We start from the raw sequence: 21,796 nt of genomic DNA, 5'->3' as shown, positions 1-21,796 counted from the left end.
CATCTTTATCTTGTTTTGCAACCCTGCAAAGTGGCGTATAATACTTGGAACGCCCAGCAAATCAATTCTGTAGGGGTATTAAGGCAGGCCTTCTATTTCAAACTGGTTAGAAGAATCACTCTCACTCAAGCCATTTTCAGACATGAACTCTGGAGGATGTCCGCACAATGGGGTCCGGATTTATTAATCTACACAAGGAAAAAATGAGTAGTCAGTAGATTAGATTAGATTTCGTTATCCAATTAACATAATGCACAAAACAAACTATTTGACCACTTTCAGGCAAGCGTTAGTCTTACATTTTACTGTCTGAATTAAGCCTGAGCAGTCAGAGCGGTCAGATGGTTCTCTCACTGTCCGCCCGCACTGCAGATTTAACATAGAGCATTCAATCTGCTCAACAGCCGCTAGAAAGTGCCGACGAGAGCACTCGAGCAAATGGTGCCTGACAAACCACAAAAAGTCGGGTGATGGAGGGACACAATAGGCAAAGCTTAACAGCAGCCCAGAGTGGAACTATGCTGACTGTTGACTTGGTGTGTCCTGGACCTGATGCTAATGTGTGGCTCTTTTTGAGCAGCAACTTGTCTGATTGAATGTCTGTGATGTGGGTCACACTTAAACCTTGAACACAGGGCAGCATGTTCATCTCTTCAGGGTTAAAAAAGGGATAGTCAGAGATCATGTTTGCCCAGCTAACAAGATGTGATAATGTTACAGGATGATGCACTGAACTGGAACCACAGGCGTTGGTCAACCGGCAAACAAAGGCTACTCAGTCAATCAAGACGATTTTGCGCCGAAAAAATTTGAGGATATTCAATATTATACAAAGAATATTTCATATTGGAGATATTCGGGGAAAGCTATTTTAAAGTACTTACACAGGTAAGACCCAGTATGGTTACAATAAAAAGCCGGCAGACTTAAATCTCCTCTGAGAAACACGGCACTTTGAGATCACACTGCTCTCGCCCTTGTAATTATCATAGATATTAACTTGGGGGGGAAAAAGTCGAACTTGTACTTATTCGTTGGCCAATTCAAAGAAAGCCTTGAGCGGTTAACATTCACCATGCGTCTCCCTTCTCCCCTTCTGGGGTTGATGCTTTGACGTCTGTAGAGCAGGGCGGCAAGTCTGATGAGAGTTTTAGCTCAGCAGACCTGTCACTCCAACAAGGCTGTCTTCTTCCCCCGACACGCTCAATGATTAACCCCACCAGGCGTCAACATCTCTTGTCTCCTCTCACTCTCTCCTTCATCTTTCCATTCTTTCTGCCAGCATCTGGACCTGGCACCTCTAGTTTTCCTTTTTTCCTCCATTTGTTTACCATTTCATTATTCAAAGCTGTTATTGACAGTCTGTTAGTTTCCATTACTGCTCTTTCATCCCCCTGACTTTACCGTCAGTCAGCATTCGCCTAAATCTCATTCTATTGTCTCACTTCTTGCTCCTGCGCTTTATTTCATCCCCTTCACCGTAACTTCACCTTCATTCTTCTCTTTCTTCTTGTCCTTTGCCCTCATCTCCATTGATTCCCCACTATTCTGGCAACAGACACTTTCATTTCTCACCACTGCTCTGCTGTGTGGCACCCAGCGCTCACTGCTGACTCATCAGTTGCTTTGGGGGGAAGTGAAAAAGTCAAACTAGATGAGGCTGCTTCCCTTTCTTTCTGTGATTACCTCTCCTGATGGGAAAGGAACGCGTCACTAACCCCAAAATCAGCTCTGGGCTTATTTTTCTCTGGCCATTAGTTGTATGAGAGTGTGTGAGTCTGTGTGTGTGGACAATGCACACAATGCACCGTCACAAAGCAACCAAATCTTACTGCAGCTACACCTCATCTGCATGTGGATTTAAAAGCATTAGCTTCTTTAAACAGACAGCACATTTTCACATCACGGTTTTTCACTTCTGCTCATATAACAACAACAAACACCCAAGTTGTGCAGAGTAAACTGGCATCAAATCAAAGACAGAAGGCACAGTGACTGAAGCAATCTGATTGGCCCTTGAAAGTAAATGACAGCAGATGTCGCTCCCTGAATGCTGCATGCAGAAAAGGCGTTTTTGCCATTACACGCTCGCTAATTAGCTACACAAAGAAGACGCGAGTCTGTGCCCCATTGTTTACTTGTGCATAAACACTGGCATGCGGCAATCAGTTAGCTAGTTGCTGTTACTTTGGGTTTTGGAGGACATTAGTCACTAAGACAGATATTAGACTGATAACGAGCAGTGTCACGCAAAAGACTTTGTAATTAATTGGACTCGGCTGCTACATAAGCTTTGTGTTTAGCATTCACATCCATTCATGGCGTGCCAGCCTTGATCCATCTTTCTAATGGCCAGCCCAAGGAGGACAACTGTCACTGGATAAGGAGGATACATGCTAACAGAGAAAAGCACTGTAGAATGAAAAATCTATGTGAACTTTAGTATGTTTGCGGTACATGAAGTTGTCTTTTAAAAGTATAATTTAGTAGACGTATAATACTAGACTTGTAATGGCATTAAAGGAAAAGTTATCAAATGCATTTACTGTGGTTTTATTGCATTCATTTAAAATACTGGTGAAAACAAAACTAAAATAAAAAAAACAAGAATCATATCTATCTACTAATTCCACAATTTGGACGTTACGTTAGATTTTAATGAACTTTGACTAAACAAGCAAACGGCGCTCTGCAGCAGCGACAGAAGGGGCGTATGTGATGTTGTCGATCCTGAAAACAACGACAACTGATTGTCCAGTTTGAGGTTCTGCGTACTGAGTCGAGCTTCACTAAATTTTGAATAAACAAGTAAACAGCTCTTTGTGCAGGAGCAGTGTAGCAGCTTCAGAGATCTGTCTGTCACCACAGGCCAAACAAACAGTCCATTTCTAAACATGCAGTTTTAGAACGGACACATTTGTCATTTGTCTTTATTTCTTTATTCTTAAGCATAAAGCAGGCTATCTCGATCATGGCTAAAGTCAAACAAAACATTAGAATTAGAGGACATATTACTATAAACTCAATCAAATAGAAGGTTAATAAAACACGCCTTCTTTTACTGAGTTATGAATTACTGAGCACTGACCATCTGTCCGTCTGAATGTCAATCTGTCTCTTGCAGCACCCAACATCTTTGACATTGCTCATTATTCGGTCACAAAACTGAAAGAATCTAAATGGCTTCATTCTGGCAAGTTAGAAACCCATACTGCAGCATTTCTCCCTGCTCGTTTGCTTGTTACAGATTGGCCTTTGTCATTCACAGAGATTGGGATGTTTACTGTTATTGTTTTAATAGTGTGCAGAGGAGATAAAGACGGCTAGAACATTTCTATCAGTGGTGCAATACATTCAGACGTGTTCTAAGCTGTGACTCTCTCCCTTTGACGCTTTCTCTCTTTCTCCTTCTTATTCGGCTCATGTGGAACAATTCGTCACTGATGACAGTGTGTACAGCGTTGGCCCTCTCTCTGATGGAGGCCAGTGTTTGTTATGATGATGGCGTTGCACCTGTGGCAAAGTTCACTGAAAAGCAGATTCATATAATAGTCAGGCAGAGTCAGAGTCTCCCCAGGGATGTGTGTGTGTGTGGGTGTGTATCATTGTGTGTATACGAATGTGTGTGTTGTGGGTTGGAGGGTCTGACGGGTGTGCACACCACTTATTAGAGAAGACAATCATCTGTGAGAGCGGCACATCTTGTTTTTGTTTGTTGTGCCAAGTGCCTATCACAGGCTCATTACACCATTGGTGTGTGTGTGTGTGTGTGTGTGTGTGTGTGTGTGTGTGTGTGTGTGTGTGTGTGTGTGTGTGTGTGTGTGTGTGTGTGTGTGTGTGTGTGAACTCGCTCATATCGATGGCCCACCAAGATCAATCAGTCGGGGTGAAGTGTGAAACCAAGCGCACCCTGGGGAGACGGGAGAGAGAAATCGAACGAAAGTCTTGGTTACTTTCAACAGCAGCAGTGCTAATGTCAGGAAGTCAAGCTCACTCTACATAACAACGACCTCATTCATATCAAATCACTAAGAATTCACTACAAATAAGAACTAAATTGACTATATAACAGACTATATATTCTACCTTAGGTTCTTTCTCTTTAGCATGTTCTACCGTAACTGATTGCCATCGCCGAGTAACCAATGAAGTACAGTAAGATTTACGTCTAAAGCATTGTTTGGCTTCAGAGACTTTTCTGCTCCAGTGATGGATTTATTCCCAGCAGTCCTAACTCTTTTTACTTTGTAGGGTGTAGAAAATACTGACTAGAGGGCTCAATTTACTGCTGCTGACTGGGAGCCAGACAGAGCTCTCGTCCCTCCACAACAGTGTTTTTTTAACAGTAGGAGTGTATTTGGTAAGACTAGGCTAAACTCCAAATCGTTCTGTTTTCCTTAGCGGTGATTCATGGTGTTTTTTTGAAAGTATCCGCCTGCTTGAAATGCTTTCTGCTGGCAACACTTCACCAAACTCAGAAAGGGTTGTTATGTGGAGTGGAGTGGAGGTCTGTATGAATTACGAATGTTGCATCACTTAGCGGGCGCCCTTGGACCAAACCAATCACGAAGCTCTGACTGACAAATGTGATAACATGCAGTCCATCCAGGTTTCAGCAGTGATACTAGTCATCATTTGGAGTGGTGGTGGCAACAACAACTGGCACTCAGGATTGCTGTTTTTCATGGCTTTGAATTGATTACATCCCAAAATATGTTTCCTGTGAGAGATCATTTCTATCCTTCCATCCACTGTCCATACCACTTCTCCTTTGAGGGTTGCCAGGAGAGCTGAGGCCAATCCCACCTGGCATTGGGCGAGAGGCGGGGTTCACCCCGGACAGGTCGCCAGTGTATCACAGGGCCAACATTTACATAATGTCGCCAATTAACCCAACCCCAATTTGCATGTGATTGGACCGTTGATGAAGCCAAAGTACCAGTACCACAGAAACATGGGGAGAACACACAAACTCAACACAGAAAGACCAAAGACATGAAAGTGAGATAATTGATAAGACAATGGTGTATATTCTCGTTGTGTTATTTCTAGGAAAACCACATATGCTAAAAAAATGCCACCTTCCTGTCATTTTTTCCTCATAATAAGTAGATTTTTGCAGCAGATTTTTGTGAATACTGGCATCTCTCTTGCAAGGTTTCAACTTTAATAGGCATTACACAACAGGCAACTTTAACAGCAAAAGGTGTTCAGATGAGTTTAAGTAACACTTGAGATTTCTCTCATGCTATCTCCTTTCTTTCCTGAGTATCCTGTCATCCATTTAAAATAAAATGTTCAAACTATGTCTGCATTTAATCACAAACAGTATTACAGTCTGAGGTCAGAAAAACCACCCTGTAAATTGCTCTGTCGCAGATACGACTTTGACTTTAGCTCCTCTGCAGATATGCAACGATCAACCCTGCTCTGAAATGAATGATAAGTAGTCTCTGAGCGACCACAGCCCGTCTGAGGGAGGAAGGCAGAAGGGGGGGATGTGCTTCAGTCCCCTGGTGTCTCCCTCACTGCTCTGTGTTCACAAGCCTTAAATCAGGATTTAGCACTGCAGTGTTAAGTCCTTCCACGTTCATCTGACAAGATTAATCTAGTGCTAATTACAGAGAAAAAGAACTCCAATTAGCATCAACACATGGGATTACACAGAAAATGAGGAGAAATGTTTGTCACCTGTGATCCTGTCTCTGTGTGTGCCCTGCTGCAGTGAAGATGATGATAGCAGCCTCTCATATGAGTGGCTTCCAGTTTAAAGATTGCCTCCCCAATATGTAATCATTTGCCTCATGTCTGTATATTTGTGTTTTATTGACGTGAAAGTGGAGCAGTGGGGAATGTGAAGGGGAATGAATGTGAGACAAATAGAACTGTAATGAGTCTCTCTTCAGTCTCTCTATCATCTTTAAGTTCGCTAAAATGCATGCGAGATGGAATACTGTGTGTGTGTGTGTGTGTGTGTGTGTGTGTGTGTGTGTGTGTGTGTGTGTGTGTGTGTGTGTGTGTGTGTGTCTCGCCCTCTATGATGTTCTAAATGTTTTTTTTCCCCTTTTCTTCATTTGCAGCCATGAAATGGATTTTTCATACCTGTGGGGCTGTGGGCCCCGAAGGCCCGACGCCCTCTCAGTGCCTCAACTCCTACAGGAACAGTAATGTCAACATGACAGTCAGCACCCGAGGGCCCTTCAAAGGCATTCAAATGTGGCGGGTCCCAGAAACTGGCACCTACAGGTAAGACTGATTCCAGAGTATAAAGTGCCTGAGCACACAAATATCTGCCTAACTGTTATTTTTACAACACATGTTTCACTCAGCACCCACTCTGTAACAATGCTATCACTTTCCTAAGGGTCACTGTGTTGCAAGGTCAATCATTAAATTCACTTGGCTTGTGAGCATTTAGTAAACGGTACACACCTCTCATTTTTAGGTATCAGCACACACTGTGCAACTGGCAACAATACAGACTCTTCCTCACACCCACCTCCACTCCTCTGTGCATCAGCAGCACATCAATCTTCCACAAGCAAACAGAGAAATATCACTATCAGATTCTTGCAGGAGGTTGGAGTTACGGCAGCTAAATAGCATGATTCACTCAGCACCTGAAAATCCAAAATCCACCCACCTCCACGTCTATGTTGGTGGCCTTAAAGGCTTCAAAATACCTCAAAAATCGGCCGCAGTGCATTGACCTCCAACTGTGCGCTGCTACAGGATTAATCCTGTAATATCCACTGCCTTGTGCAAGATCAATATTCCTCCTGTGGGCATTCATGACAACCTGAGGTGTTTAACTTGGATTTGACTTGAAAGCTTCTAGCCTCCCACATCAACACAGAAACAAACACACACACACACACACACACACACACACACACACACACACACACACACACACACACACACACACACACACACACACACACAAACACCACTAAGCCCAACTAAAACCCTTTACTCTTAAAATACCTAACGAACAAAATAGTGGACATCAACGTCATAACACCTGTCCCAGAGTTTTAGAAAAACACCTGCCTCTGCCTACCTTCTGCCTCCACGCTAACTTCGTAATCGTGGTCTTGATGCGTGATCCCGGTTTAGCTGGCAGAGCTTGTAAATGAAGCTGACAGACGGCCACAGGGATGAATGTGCGCTCTGCATCTCCCCGAAGTCATTAGGCAAACAGCTGAGGTAGCTACTGGGCACCGGGCAACGTTCTCTCTCGCCCCACCAAGCTCGACCACCAGGGAAGAGAAATATCGAAGCTCTCCCAAAAACCAATCAAGCTGTTGTTTTTTTCCTGGCAAGAAAACTGGAGCGTTTGAAATGGGTGTTGTTTGCTACTAAGGTGTGCGTTTGAAGGACAGATTGTGTATCCATGCAGTTCAGTTTTGTTTGCATGTTTTCTGTGCCATGCTTGGTCAAATATTTGGGTATTTTAATCATATTTGAACATGGAAGACTAAATATATGCATTGTCATTGTTAAGTTACAGAGTTTTGTTGTCATACATGTTTATACCCATTGAAATGAAGCTGCCTTCCATTCCCTGTATCATTACAATAATTATCCCACTACTGAGATTTTTTGATTTGTGTTGTTGTTTTTGTTTGTGTCTCTGCCAGGATCACAGCGTACGGTGCAGCTGGCGGTCGCAGCGTATTGGCCATGAGCAGGTCACATGGTGTATACATCACTGGAGACTTTCTGCTTAGGAGAGGAGATCTGATCTATATCCTAGTGGGACAAAAAGGAGAAGACGCATGCCCTAATGTGAGCCTTTTTTTAATTTATGAGTCAACTATCATGCTTTACATCATTACATGTTTAGTAGCATATGACAAGCTATAGTCTACATTTATATACTAATATAGTTAAATATAAAGCAGCGATGTTCCCTCTAAAATATTCGCTCACTACTGAAAAAATACTGATTCAATTTGTGCATCTACTGTGAATTAGCTTCAACCATTTTTCTTTTATATGGAGTCACAAATTAGTATATTAATCATTTACCGTAAGAAACTGCTTATAGTGATCACGTTTGTCATGGGCCAAATTGATCACTATAAGCAGTTGTACAAAATAACTTTTTAATGGTCCAAGACCCAAAATGAACACTCTAAGCGGACTACTTAATCACTATAACCAAATTATTTCAACAGAATTTTTATAGGAATGATTCTTACTACAACATAATTTGCTAATGAATTGGACTGAAATATGTAATTTACCACACTGTTAAACCTGATAGTGGTGGAATGGAAACTATGAGACTCAACATTCTATAACATTGTCCAAAGTGCAAGACTTTCATGGACCCTGGCAATTTACCCCCGTGGACCCTGAGCGGCCCCTAGACCTAACTTTGGATACCTATGCTCTAAGTGGTTACATTTTATGGGCACCACTGATCTTTAAGTATGCGATCAGCGCTTTCAGTGATCTCTCCATTGTCTCTCTCAAGCTTACTCGGGTTCTTTTGCCAGCAGTGGCTGTCATCCATTATGCTCAGGAGTTTATTCACTGGCAGCAGCGCAGCTTGCTTCCCCTCTCAGTTCACAACACTGAGACTAAAACCCCCACAATCCCTCCGGGTTGCCAGCGAAACCATTCATCATTTGCTCTTCAAACATTCCACATTCCAGGCCTGTCCCTCAATGAGTTAGTTATTGGTCAAACAACAATCATTGAGGAAAATTACCCACAGAAGCTGAAAAGTGTGCCAAATGGAAGAATCCATCTTTCTCAGTCTCTCTGTAACTCAACACATTTCTATGTTAAAGAGAAATTTCATAAGTGTTCTACCTTTCCATCAATCAATCACACTTTAGTGCTTTACTTAACTTGGACATGAGGCAAAACATCTCCAAGAAACACAAGCAAGGCCAGCTTCCCCGAAGATACCAAGGAGGAAACACTAATGGCAAAATAAAAAAAAGACAAAAATTCTGAATAGCATATTCAGAAATAGAACAAAAGAGAACTAAATAGAAAGAGAATAAAATCATAAAATCGTAGAGAATATATGTGTTAAAGTGAGTGAAATCGAAATAAAATATAAATAAAATATAGTGTTTTAAAATACAATACACTATCATAATAATCATAATAATAGTAATAATAATAATGATAAATATAATTTGTGTATTAATATAGTGTATTCAAAAGGGGGAAAAAGTGACTGTTAAAGCGCTGGAATGAGGGGTAAATATTTACATGAAAATATCTATTCATAAAATGTGATTTACAAGATGATGCTAATTTAACAGCCTTTCTTTTTTTGTGGTATAGCGGGATATCAGGCGGTTCGAGGGCCTTTTGTGTTCAAGAGGCAGAATGTGGAGCTTTGCAGTCAGGGGTCCTCGCCGCTGTCATGGAGTTATTAGGTTGTGACGCAGTGTGTCTTGAAGTGCTTAGTAAAGCAGAGGGGGACTGGAGTCGTTTAAGGTTCTTCTTATTTCCCCCCCAGTTGAGACGACGACAGGCAGCAACTCTCTCCAAAGAGTCGCTCTGAACATGAGCTGTGCTGTCCAACAGTGTTTTCTCAACTAACTTTCCCTCCGGTGAGGGAAATGATACCTCCCTTGTCCGGACAAATACTCTTCTGTGCATCTCAGGCACGTTGGCACATAGACTCCTTTCTGTCGTTCACTTCGTCTCCCAGACACAATCTCAACTTTAAAGTGAGGAGCTGCAATGACAGAACAGGCTGAGAGGCAGAGAGAGTGAAGAAGACTCTCCCATAACAATTGAGTGCGTTGCATTTTACCCCCTCCAACCGTCAATCACAGTCAATAAAGTCCCGCCCCTACTCCAGTCCTCCCGGCCCCTCAGACTTTGGGTTCAGACAGACGAGGGAGCGGAGGGAGCGATGAGCGACTGAGTGGGAACTTGTGAGGTTCAAACATAGTGAGGGGAGGAAACTGATGCCCTCCCTCTCTCTCTCTCTCTCTCTCTCTCTCTCTCTCTCCCTCTCAAAGTAGGACTGGCTCCAGGCAGTTCAGCACGATCGCACAAACAAGGCCGACACATCAATTCAAAAGACCTCAGCTATGCCAATGTCCCTGCATCTAACATAATTTGCCAACAATACGTCCAGTTCCATTTTAATAAAGAGGCTGTATTTCTGGGAAACAGACTGGAACGACGACAAACTGACTGACAGACTGTCTTTTAGGTTAAAATGACCATTCATCTTAAAACTCTTAAATCATAATGCCAGTACACCATCATTTTGTTTTGTTGTACTGTTATATTCCCTTTTAAGATTAAATGCACTAGTGCTGTGCTCGTTCTAAACCTGCCTGTTTGGAATGGGCTGTTTTTTTGCCCTGTGTTAATGCTCTGGAGCTACTTCAGAATTATTCCATGTCATTAGTGAGTCCTCCTCGAACAGCTCTACAATATACTGTCACTTTTTATTGTTTGAGTGCTCGACGTTGTGTGCAGAGCTTTTTGTAAACAGTCTATGGTGCAAAGTGAAGTTAAAAAACTTTGTTCTCATTCTACCTGGATTATCTGCAATGAAGACTTTTTAGTCAATGTTTTTCATAAAAGGAAGCTGAATTAGTTTAAAACTTTTCAAAATAGCTCTTGTAGTTCAGGTTGATATAAAGCATTACAGAAGTGACACGGACATTGTGCTTTTACTTTGAAGACAAATTACTGAAGAGGAAGAGATTCCATGAATGTTGCTGCCATGACAGAGATCAGCACCTGTGAAAGCCTGTGTCAGTCTGATACGGTGAACTAAAACACGAAATTATCTAAATGACCTTCCTTCAACTTTGATTTGAGGTTTGACTCAGTTGCCAATCACTGCAGTAGTTAATCACAATACATGTGAAACTCGATCCACAGACTGAAGGCACACTGCCCCTCCCCCACAGACCGCTACAGAGCGCTGGTCGCCTGTTTATAAATATTTTATGAATATAGAATGTATCTTGTCTCCAAATCAAACCAAACTATGCACTGCACTTTCTCTGACAATTTATTATATGCGTCCCAAGTGAGAAGCCGATTAGAAGAAGGGGTCATGAGATATGCGTATCACATACAGACGTTTGTGGAATTAGTAGGTAGATAATTTTCCACTGGTTTAACCTGCAGCATTCATAACAAAATGATAAGAAATGATCAATCATCGAGTTAACCATGAACATGAATCTATTATGAAATACAGTTATATCATTTAACGTCTGTTTTTCCACATCTCATAAAACATAAGAAACATTACGTTTTTGAACAACACATCAACTCTCTATTTACACATCTGCAAGATAAGCAACTCTACAGCAGATACAATATGGATTATTTTTGAAACGGCATTGAAACTCCTGAGATGTCTTATTGAGTCAGGAACATGAATCCAACACATGAAACATATTTGCAGTCATGTAAAACACCGAAGGTAAAAACAGGAAATCAGTAAACATCCTAACCTCACTAGAACTGTCTCATAAAGAGAACGACGGCTTGTGCTTTTCACTTCCTTTTTAAATCTGGATGTCTCCGCTTGGTATTCGCTCCCCACTGAAATGCTAAAATCTCACATTCGCAGGAGCCGGGGTTTGGCAACTGCTCTGCCTTCTCATACACGACTGACATCCATGAAAGCAATTCTTCTGCGAACTGACGTCTCTCTCTCTCTCTCTCCCTTCTCTCGCAGTCCAATGGCATACTGAATAAGATCTGCCTGGAACAGAGCAGCCCAATGGTGAACAAGACTCAAGTGAAAGGGGGCGGAGGAGGGGGCGGAGGTGCTACGTATGTATTCAAGGTAAGAAGGTGCTGAGGAGAGGAAACACCTGGGGAGTCAGGGAGATACTGGTTATAGACAATTTTATGTAACGTCTATGTTGTTTATTAGTTTTATTCTTTGTCACTTAGTCTGCATTGTCTTATTTCTGAGCCTCTCTACCCCAGGATCCCAGTGCATAAAGTCAAGTCAGAGGAATATTGTTTAAATCCCCCAAATATATTGAGTCCCCTTTTCTTTATTGCAGTATGTGTAGGACCCAAGGTTGAGTTGAGTTAGGAGGCCGGACAGATAACAACTGGAGCAAGGTGCATAAAATCTCTGTGAGAAGAAGACACAACGATGATTTGGCAACATGAGCCAACGTTTAGATACATTTGTCCAATATCGTAGCTTCACATGAAGACCACTGTGGCCTTTGTGACTTGGTGAGATTAAAATACTCCTTTTTACAAGGACAGCCCTGACTTGGTGAAGGCAACACAACCTTTACGTTTAGTCATGTTACTTCAGCCATATCTGTAAACGTACATTGGAATGAAATTGTCTCTTACCTCAAGTAGAAAACATATTCTGTTACATATTAGATACAAGAGAAAAGATAATATCATATGAAGCTCTAGATCCCGGCCACCAGGGAGACTTGAGTTATGTTGGTTATATCTACTCTGATAAGTGAGCAGATAAACTGACCTACAGTCTTTAATAAACCTATATATTTCTCTAAAGGACTGATCTTCTCCCTTTTGCTTCATATATCGTGTATAAATATGAGTCATATCATCTCATATGATTCCCAATGTTTTTTCCTCTAAAGAACAGAATCCTCTAAATAACTATAACTCTAAACAATAATGACCCAGGTGGACAAAGATGTGCACATCCCCCTCATCATTGCTGCTGGGGGAGGAGGCCGGGGATACAGCAGCCAATCAAAAACCCAGCTGGAGCAGATGGACTATGACCCCAGCCAGCCGGGACGCAATGGGAAGTCGAGCGGCAGGCAGGTACATACCACAGCTTTGATGTGTGTTGGTTCCCTGTATATGTACGTGTGCAGCTGATTGTGTAGTGATTATGTTCACATGTAACTCAGTACACTCAGTGCATTGTAGTAAGTGTATGAGATATTGAGACCATGAAAGATAAGAGTAGAAAACTAATACTCCATTACTGTGCTGTGCTGTAATGTATATGGTTTATCTTTCCCAGCCTAAAGATGAGAAGATGAGTGTTATATGTTCTCTTCTGCATGGTTCCACAATCCAAAACCATGTTTTCAGGAGGCCTGAGGTGGGGGTGTGCATGTCTAACTGTGCTGGCTTATCCAGAAGGTGTTTACTTCTGTCTTAATGTAGAAGTGCCAAAGACGTTCCACCTCTGTGTCCTAGTGTTCGTGTTTTGGCAAAAAATAACCTACTCATTATAATTCATATTGAGGACTTTGTCCTCTGTTGCTGCTGGACAGAACTGTGGAACATTGCATCTGTGCACGCTGCAGGCTCAATTATTCATGTGCTCGGAGTTGACGATCGGCCCAGAAAACATAAGATATTGATTCTTAGATCTTCACAAAGCCCAAGGTTTACTTTTGAGGAAACTTGTGAATGAAAAATTAAATATTCAGCACGTCCGTCCGTCTTTTCAATTGTTTGTCTGGCTCAGACTTCAAACAAGAAGGAGGAACACAGGAGGGGGGGAATGAAATTGGCTGGTGTTCAGGAATATGGGAGGGATTAGTTTGAACTTCATTAGCTGTAACTTTAATCTTGAGTTAGCAGATCTCTTTAGGTTTGTATAATCTCTGCTCTAACCTGTGTTGTTATCCCTAATATGGGATATTGGGATGTTGTGTAATGCGTGTGTCTGCCTGTATACATGCCACATGCATTTCTGTAGCTCAGCATCTTTTGACCCACTTAAGAACTCTCTCCCTCGCTCGCTGTCTCTGTCTTTTCCCTTTATCACACACACACTGCGATTCACAACCAAAGCCTATTACTTCACATTGTTTCAAATGTGTGTCTGCTGACAGGTGGAGGCGGAGGCTGGAATGATAGCACTCCTGTCACTCAGGGTGGCCGACCACTGGTGCTGGGGGGCCAGGGAGGGCAGGCCTGTCAAAAGTACTGGCAGACCCGTGGGGGCTTCGGTGGCGGCGGTGGCGGCTGCATGTCCGGTGGGGGCGGTGGAGGCTTCCGAGGTTAGTCCAAGAGATTTCCAAGGTTTCTCTGAAATGTCCAGAAAAAAGGTTTAATGAATAAATCATCTTGGGCTGTCAAGTATGGCATGAATGTTCATCTAATAGTGTCAATACTGAATGTGACAGGGTGACAAGGGTCAGGTCCTCTCTCAATAACTGCTCAATCCACTGTCGACCTCTCTGGATGTGGCCCTAAAACGTTTAAACACTACATTTAAACCTGATGCCAATAGGGCTGGGCAGTAAAACAATATCAATAATTATTGCAATATTATTTTTATTAATACCTATGTAAATGTGTTTGTCATTGTCTGCCCATAAAGAAGAGTTTCAAACCACAACCTTCCCTCAGGAGCAAAAAATCTGTCTTTAAATTAAAAAAAACCCCAATAAAATGACATTTATTAGGATAATTATCAATGTCAACTGACAGGAACATTTTATCTTGGTGTAATTGTTGGCCATAACAATGAGAGCTCACCGAACGGCTCTGGTTTTAGAAATAAATTTCCCAATCATTTTCTCCATTGACGTTTCAGTTAAAAAAAAAGCGTTTCAAGCCTGGAACCATGCCGACCAGCTACGATATGAATTTTGAACATAAAACATTTGATTTAGAGCAACAAAGTGAGTTAGGGAACTATGCATCCCATAAACCATTGCAAATGACCCCTTTCCAATGATTTGCTGTGCTTCTTCTAAAGCACATAACATTGTTTCACAATCTCCTTGTACTTAACATACCCAATTAAGCTCTGTGATCGTTGTGTGAAATATACTTTGATGGTCCTCAGGAGAGAAGTGGGTCATTACAGTAATACACAATAGTACACACAAGGCATGAATAGAAACACATCTAAATTAGAAGAAACATAAATCACACCAAAAAAAAAATGGTGGTAGGCATAATGCAAATTACTGTTACTACTGTTATAGAAAAAAGGGGTTTATATGTAAATAAAACAATAAATATGTTAAAAAAAATACAAAATACAAAAATGATTGTGATGGATGAGAGCTGTAGACGTCGTGTGTGAACAGTATCATCCTCTGTCTGGATGATGTGTTGAATGAGCTCTTAAAGGGTTTTGGCTTGATGCATTCGCCCAGTGGCTGCTAGGACTGGCTCCAGCCACTCTGCGAACTTTGGAAGAATAAGCAGTACTTCTAATGGATTTTTTGGTGTAAGTATGACACTGAGCTTTTGTGTTTGTCCCTGTTTTTAGGTGGTAACACGTCCATAGGTAACAACCCCAAACATGATGGTGATGATGGTACTTCTTTTCTGGGTCCAGAAGGAGAGTCCTTCCTCGATCCTCTGAAAGGTAATGTGAAGGATTCCTGGCTAAAAAAATACAACCACTCAGCAGTCAGCACTTGCAGTCAGTACATTTGTATTCAGCATTTGATCCTTTTGTAGTGTTTGCAGGTGAGACTTAATGTGTTTGTACTTGGAAAATTATGGGAAAACCCGTTTTTCAATTGACATGTTGAATTAGTTTTTGTGGTGGAGCATCAGGTTTGCCTTCGACAGTAAATAAATAGATTGGTATGATGAGAATAGGTTTCTTACTCTGTGACATCAAAACAGGACGTAGACTGGAGTTTTACCTTCCAGCCAAAGGCTATAGAACAGATTATTTGTATTGATTATCATGCCTCCGTACAGAGAGCAGGAAGTGAAAAGTGAAATCGTCGCGTGTAAACCTGCTGACCCACCTCTGCTATTCTTCCTGTACATTTAAACTTGACGGGTACTCAAAATACGGACTGAAATTTCAGCTGTAGTGATAACACATGCATCACGGTTACCTCTTCACCGAGCTCCATTGAAAAATAAGAAAAGGGGGAAATGGCAAATAGACACTGAAGTGCTTTTTAAAATTGTCTTTTATTGGACTCTAGTAAAGAACAGAGCCATTTCTTTCTACCATTGAGCTTTAGAAGGACGATGCTGTTGAGAAACGCAGCGGTTCTTTCAATAGCCACAGTCCTCGCATTTATCATCAATCGCACTTCATTTTCTCTGGGGGAGAAAAGGTGTCAGAATGAAGTCCAGCAAAATAAGCAAAATAAGAGAATTTTGTTTTTTTCAAAGGTTACAAAATTATTCATTTAGTAAATTACACATTTTCCCAATTCCTCTCTATTAATAAATTATACAGCGCCTTTCGAAGCAATTTAGATACAAATAATCAGAATCATCCAATAAAGGTTTTATATTCCTTGTTTCATTTTCCAAAGAAACAGGAGAAAAAAGGAGAAATCTAACAGAGTGGTATTCATGAAAAAAAGAGAGAGAAAAGAACAGGATGATTTATAACCGGTGAATCGCCAAGCACCCTGAATCACTCTCATAACACACAGGATGGTATATTGGGTTGTAATATCTGTAATTTGATAACTTAAAAGAATATCATTAGTGTAAAGGTCAGGTTATTTCCCTCTCAGCTTGAACTGCACAGACAGGAACACAAGCTTGAGAAAAAGAAAAAAGCTGCAGGTCCGGCTGGACAACCCTGCTGTGTTCTTTGAAAGAGCTGACAAAAAAGATACGACCATTCCATTGATGTTGAGAGGGGCAACCGGTTCGAAATACAGTGGCCTAATCCACTGAATACAGACCGAAGGAAGACGAACACAGTGTTCCAATCATACAGCCATCACTAGATGCTGGTAGGAACAGGAGGAAACATGCATGTTATTACAGGCCAGGATGTCTTCAATGGCTCTCACTTGATCCTTTGTATCAAAGAGAAAACGCAGCATAGGGGAAGAAAATGTTCTCACCTGTACAGATATTCTTGTTAAGCTTTGGCAGTTGAACATTTGTACATTTGTATCATACATTTATATCATTAAACAAAGGCAACAAGTGAAGAAATATTAGTCAAATTGGTTGGAGAAGCCATGCTGCATGTTAAGATCCATGATACAGAGCATGGCCATAACATCAGTATGCAGTCACCGTCTGCACTCGACACATTTGTATTCCTCCTTCGAAACCTTTCAAGTGTTTCGAGGTTAGATTTATGTATTTGCACTTATAAAGCTGATAACAGAATGATGAGAGAAAATAGATTCTGCAGATGAGTGCATTTGCTTTGCTTACTAAACAGTACAAGCATTCACAGCCGGCCCATAACTAATTCATGTTAGACTGATTTGTCCCTGCTTGCTGTAGTTTACAATTAAGGGGTTTGCTTTCTTTAAAAATCGAAATAAAGGATAGGATGTTGTAAAAATCAGTTTCAGATACTTTATGGCAGTCTCAGCAGCTGTGCCGTGGAGAACAGAGAGGCTGCCGGTTTTGTTCCAGCCAAAGAAATTGACAGATAGTTCGACTGATTAACGCACCTCCAGTCACAATCTGTGAATTTATCTTGTACAAGGCTCATATGAAAATGTGCAGGTTTCACTACCCTCCGTACAACATGATAAACCAGCTATGACTCATTTCATCTCATATAGTTTGGACTTGCCGGGGTAAAGCTGTTCATGAAATTAAATCGCGCTGCTGATGAAACAGAACGCACAGACGAAGACAAGTGAGCTGTGAACACTTACACTGCGGCAATAAACCCGTTGAGCATGAATAGAATTCTAATGTTAAACCCAGACACTTTCAGACCAAAGCATCACCAAACACCTGAATAAATTGTTTGAGCGGCATTACCCTTTTAATCAGATTTAAGAAAAACAGATTTAAGAAAAACACTGAAGTCCAGTGATTTACAGTAATGACTGTATTTTCTATGAACTAGTGCAGTGCCTGCTTTAACCTGCCTGTTTGGAATGGGCTGTTTTACTTGGCCTGTGGTAGTGTTGGTTGCGGCTTTCTTTCTGAAACTGTAAAAGGGACCTGCCGTAATTTAGCCGCAGCAAGTAAAGGTCAGCTGCTGGACTCAATCCACAGAATCCTGAAGCTGCACCACTGCTGCTGCACAAAGAGCTGTCCACTTGTTTATTCAAAGTTCGACGAAGCTTGACTCAGTTCGCAGAACCCTGAACTGGAGAAACAGTTGTTGTGAAGGTGCTGTTGTTGTGATCGACAACTGTTGATGAGCGCTGGTTTATTCAAGGTTTATTAATATTGAACATATCGCGTGTCCAAATTCGAAACTGCATTTGCTTGGGACAACAATACACATACCAAGTATGGAGACGACAAGATGAGCAGTTCTCGTATACGCCCACTTATGTGGCAGCAAAGCTCTATTTGATGGCATGAATCCAAGGTGCAGACAGAAGTATTTCCAGTTATCCGGCACATTTTGTAACTTTGTCCACTGTTGCTGGGTGATAACAGTGAAAACCTCCTCATACATTCTTTAATTGGCATCTTTTGTAGAAAATGTTATTGTTTTTTACTGAACTTTAGCTCATTTTACTGGGACACATCCTGTTTAATCAAACCCTGTTTATTTTGGAAACTACTCGTGTGACCCCTGTGTGTGTTTGCATGTGTGTGTGCATGTTCCTAAAGCTATGGAGGGTGACGGTGAGGTGATCATCAGTCCGGTGGAGAACTGCAGCCACTGTGAAAGCGGTGAATGCCATAAGACCAAGGACAACATTGAGTGCTACTGTGACGATGACCTCATCTTGGCACCAGACGGAGTCTCCTGCATCAACGCTACAGGTAGGACATACTTTTATATTGTATGAGTAATGTCTACCTCTCTCTGTTCCACACAAATATGTGAAATGAATTAAAAACGAAGGGATGAGTCAAGCTGCATGCAATTGTACCTGTAATAGACTATGACTCAGTGAATAGATAAAGAATTAATCTACAAAAGTAATTAAGCCTGGGAGGTTCTGTACTTTATTGAATCTTTATCTGAGGAAACGTTTTTCATTAGTGCCTTAATCACTCATAATAATTATCCATGTGCAGGATGAGCTAACCTGTTGAAAATGGAAATGGATAAACCTAGAGGAGTGTTAGCTGGTGTTTTCTGTGATTTGTAAGCATCTATATCTGAGCTGCTGTCAGATAAAAGCTTTTTATCTCAGGTCAAGGATTTAGGACAAAAAGTTTCACCTGGATATTCATAGTGACACTGTAGCACAGATGTAGAATTCATCTCATTATGGATTTAATGAAAGTTCATGTCGTTATGACTTTGGCCATCAGACCATGTCAACCTTGACTAAAACTCATCTTCCACACAAGTGTCATGTCGTCTTCTGTGAAGATTGTGGACAAACCCCCGGTGGATGTGGAATTGCCTCCTCAAATTCGTTATCTCAGATGAGTAATGAATATATAAATGTAGATCTGAAGTGAATTCATACGACGTAATGTCACTTTATAATGTGAAGCAAATAACGGGGCTATTACCATCTCAATATTATCTTAATGACCTAGAGTGTCTCCTTGCCCTATGAGTTACAAATCTGGGCTCAGTGATGACAAGCAGTAGATAATTCTGTGCTGCCGGGTCATAAAAGGTCACAGTCTCAATATGGTCTGTGTCTGTGAGCAGATCTGCTCCTCAGCCTCGACAAGTGGAATGAGATCACCTCTCCTCACTGAGAAAAAGGAATTGTCATGCACCAGCCGTCGCTGTTCCTGAGCTCTGTTGTGTCATCGCTTTCACATCATTAATTAAGTCGGGGATCACAGTGGAGAAGTGAATGTTAATGCTCCTCCGGGGGAGATAACAACTGTGCGACGCTGTTGTTTCCCTTGTCTTGCAGTGGTGTCCCTGCTGCCTCCCCAGCCGTCTCTCTCCCACCTGGCACTGGGTCTGTCTGTTGGCACCTCGGCCCTCATCGCCGCACTGCTGCTGGCCGTGTCTGGAGTCATGATAAGTAAGTACTGTCACACGTCAGTCACTTACTCTATGGAATTAGGACATAATATGGTCATTAGTCATGGTATGAATGAGAAAAGGTTGTCTGCTGCAATTGTTTTTCTGGTATGACGGAGTATTAGGGTCATACTGAAGAAAAATGAAGAAAGTCGTACTTGAGAAGAAAGTCATATTATTATGAGAATGAAATCTTAATTTAATGATTTTTAAAAAGTCATAATATTATGAGTAAAAAATTAAAAACGTTTTCTTAATAACCAGCAAGGAGAATCCCATGGTCACCAGAGTTCCACTTCCTCTGGATCCAAAATTTTGAACCATTCTCATTTTAGTTTTTTCATTTCTTGAGAAAACTACGAACCCACTGAATATCATGCAGATGCATCCAACAATAGCCTCGCAATCGACCACTACCAAACATTTCCTCCTCCACAAAACAGCCCATTTCCTCCAGGTCTCTGTGGATCTTTCTTTACACCAGACAAAGTTTCTTCCACAATCCTTCCTGATACTTGTGGTGCTGATGAGACAAAAGATAAAATACTTTAATAGTGAAACCAAACCCTAATTAAGTATATCTTAACGAGATGATCCACACTATAAACACAATAAACAAAACATAGTGTGGGAACCAGGGGCAGAAGTCCACGCTGTCACTGTGACAAACTATTAAATGAATGTGAATGGGATTACCAGAGCTGCTTCAGTAATGTCACATTTTAATGTTTATATTACGTTTAGGTATAAAATAAAACACAAACCATTAACAGTCTTTGTTGAGATTGCATTCAATAGAGTAGAACCCTATAGGGGAACCAGTAGGTAGACCTACATCATGCCTGTACTTATTTTCATTTAACAGCTGTCAAAAGCATGTGTGGAAGAACCTGCTCTGAATAAATACGGTTTTGTTAAATTGAATTTGGTTGTGAAGGTAAAACTAATAGATAATAAATAGAAATCACTAATGAATGAATGCAGCCACGCAGAGTGAAAGAAACCACCATACTGGTGTCAGTGAGGAAGATGCGGACATGAGTGTTGATAAGTGGGTGGCAGTGGAAATGCTGAAAGAAATTTGTGTTTCTCCTGCCTTCAGTGGCAGTGGTTTAGTTGTATATTTTTTAGATAAGTGTTGTTTGCCCAACATCTTTCTCACTAAAAGACACCAGAACACCAATCACTTCCACATGATGAATTCGCGTTTCTTTTTACAACCATATGAATTTCACTCTCTTCCTCCCTATACAAAAACACACATATATTTCATATTTCACACACACAAACACACACACACACACGCCCAGGAATATTGTCTGGATGGGCGAGTTAGTGTCTGTGATGTGTGTATGTAAGTTTTTTTTCTTTTTGTGTCAAGTACATTAATTTATACTCAAGGTCACATGGGATACAGTCATGTATCCCATTGCAGGTAGAAAGAGCCACAAAACACTGAGTGTATTCCTGATGAGGAGAAAAAGGATCACAACCACAATGAACCAGGAGAAATTTGAAAAGTTGAAGTTGATCTCGCTGATCGTCAAGAGCTGGACTGTGCTACTAAATACTAAATGTTTGAGAGGTTCACAATAGATGAGTGCTTTTATTTTCCTCTTCTGTCTTACACACACACACACACACACACAGAGTTCTTCACTTTCTGACCTGGTCTCGCTCAGAGGACTCTTAACAGGTTGTTGCCAGAATGGGGAAGTCTTCCATCTGTCCGCCTGCTTTTAGGCTATTACATCCAGACATATGCACTCATTGAGCCATCATCGACTCCACACACACCCACGCTCACTCTGACACTCGCAGCAGACAGACGCGCACATCCATGCTTCCACCTACACTCTGTGCAAGCGTATCAGTAGATGAGGCGTGAGCAGAGGAGGCGTGGGACTCCCTCTGTGATGAATGAAACGTGCTAAAGACGAATGGCTAGAGAGCCAGTGGCTGACAGCACTCGTACGTTAGACAGCACTTGGT

At 41.4% G+C, this 21,796-nt stretch overlaps 1 protein-coding gene across 1 annotated transcript in view; it reads left to right on the top strand.

Annotated features, from left to right (window-relative positions):
- The window catches only part of alk (ALK receptor tyrosine kinase), a 349,155-nt gene that overhangs the window by 311,708 nt on the left and 15,651 nt on the right, over nucleotides 1-21,796 (top strand). Inside the window, 8 exon segments of the mRNA XM_034576116.1 lie at nucleotides 6,081-6,246; nucleotides 7,644-7,791; nucleotides 11,693-11,803; nucleotides 12,646-12,781; nucleotides 13,818-13,985; nucleotides 15,212-15,310; nucleotides 18,472-18,627; nucleotides 19,692-19,805. Of these exon segments, the coding sequence (XP_034432007.1) occupies nucleotides 6,081-6,246; nucleotides 7,644-7,791; nucleotides 11,693-11,803; nucleotides 12,646-12,781; nucleotides 13,818-13,985; nucleotides 15,212-15,310; nucleotides 18,472-18,627; nucleotides 19,692-19,805 (1,098 nt within the window).

The sequence above is a fragment of the Hippoglossus hippoglossus genome, chromosome 22 (assembly GCF_009819705.1).
Source record: "Hippoglossus hippoglossus isolate fHipHip1 chromosome 22, fHipHip1.pri, whole genome shotgun sequence".
Lineage (NCBI taxonomy): Eukaryota > Metazoa > Chordata > Actinopteri > Pleuronectiformes > Pleuronectidae > Hippoglossus > Hippoglossus hippoglossus.
Note: the sequence above shows the minus strand (reverse complement) of the source record. Positions and strands in the feature narration are given on the sequence as shown.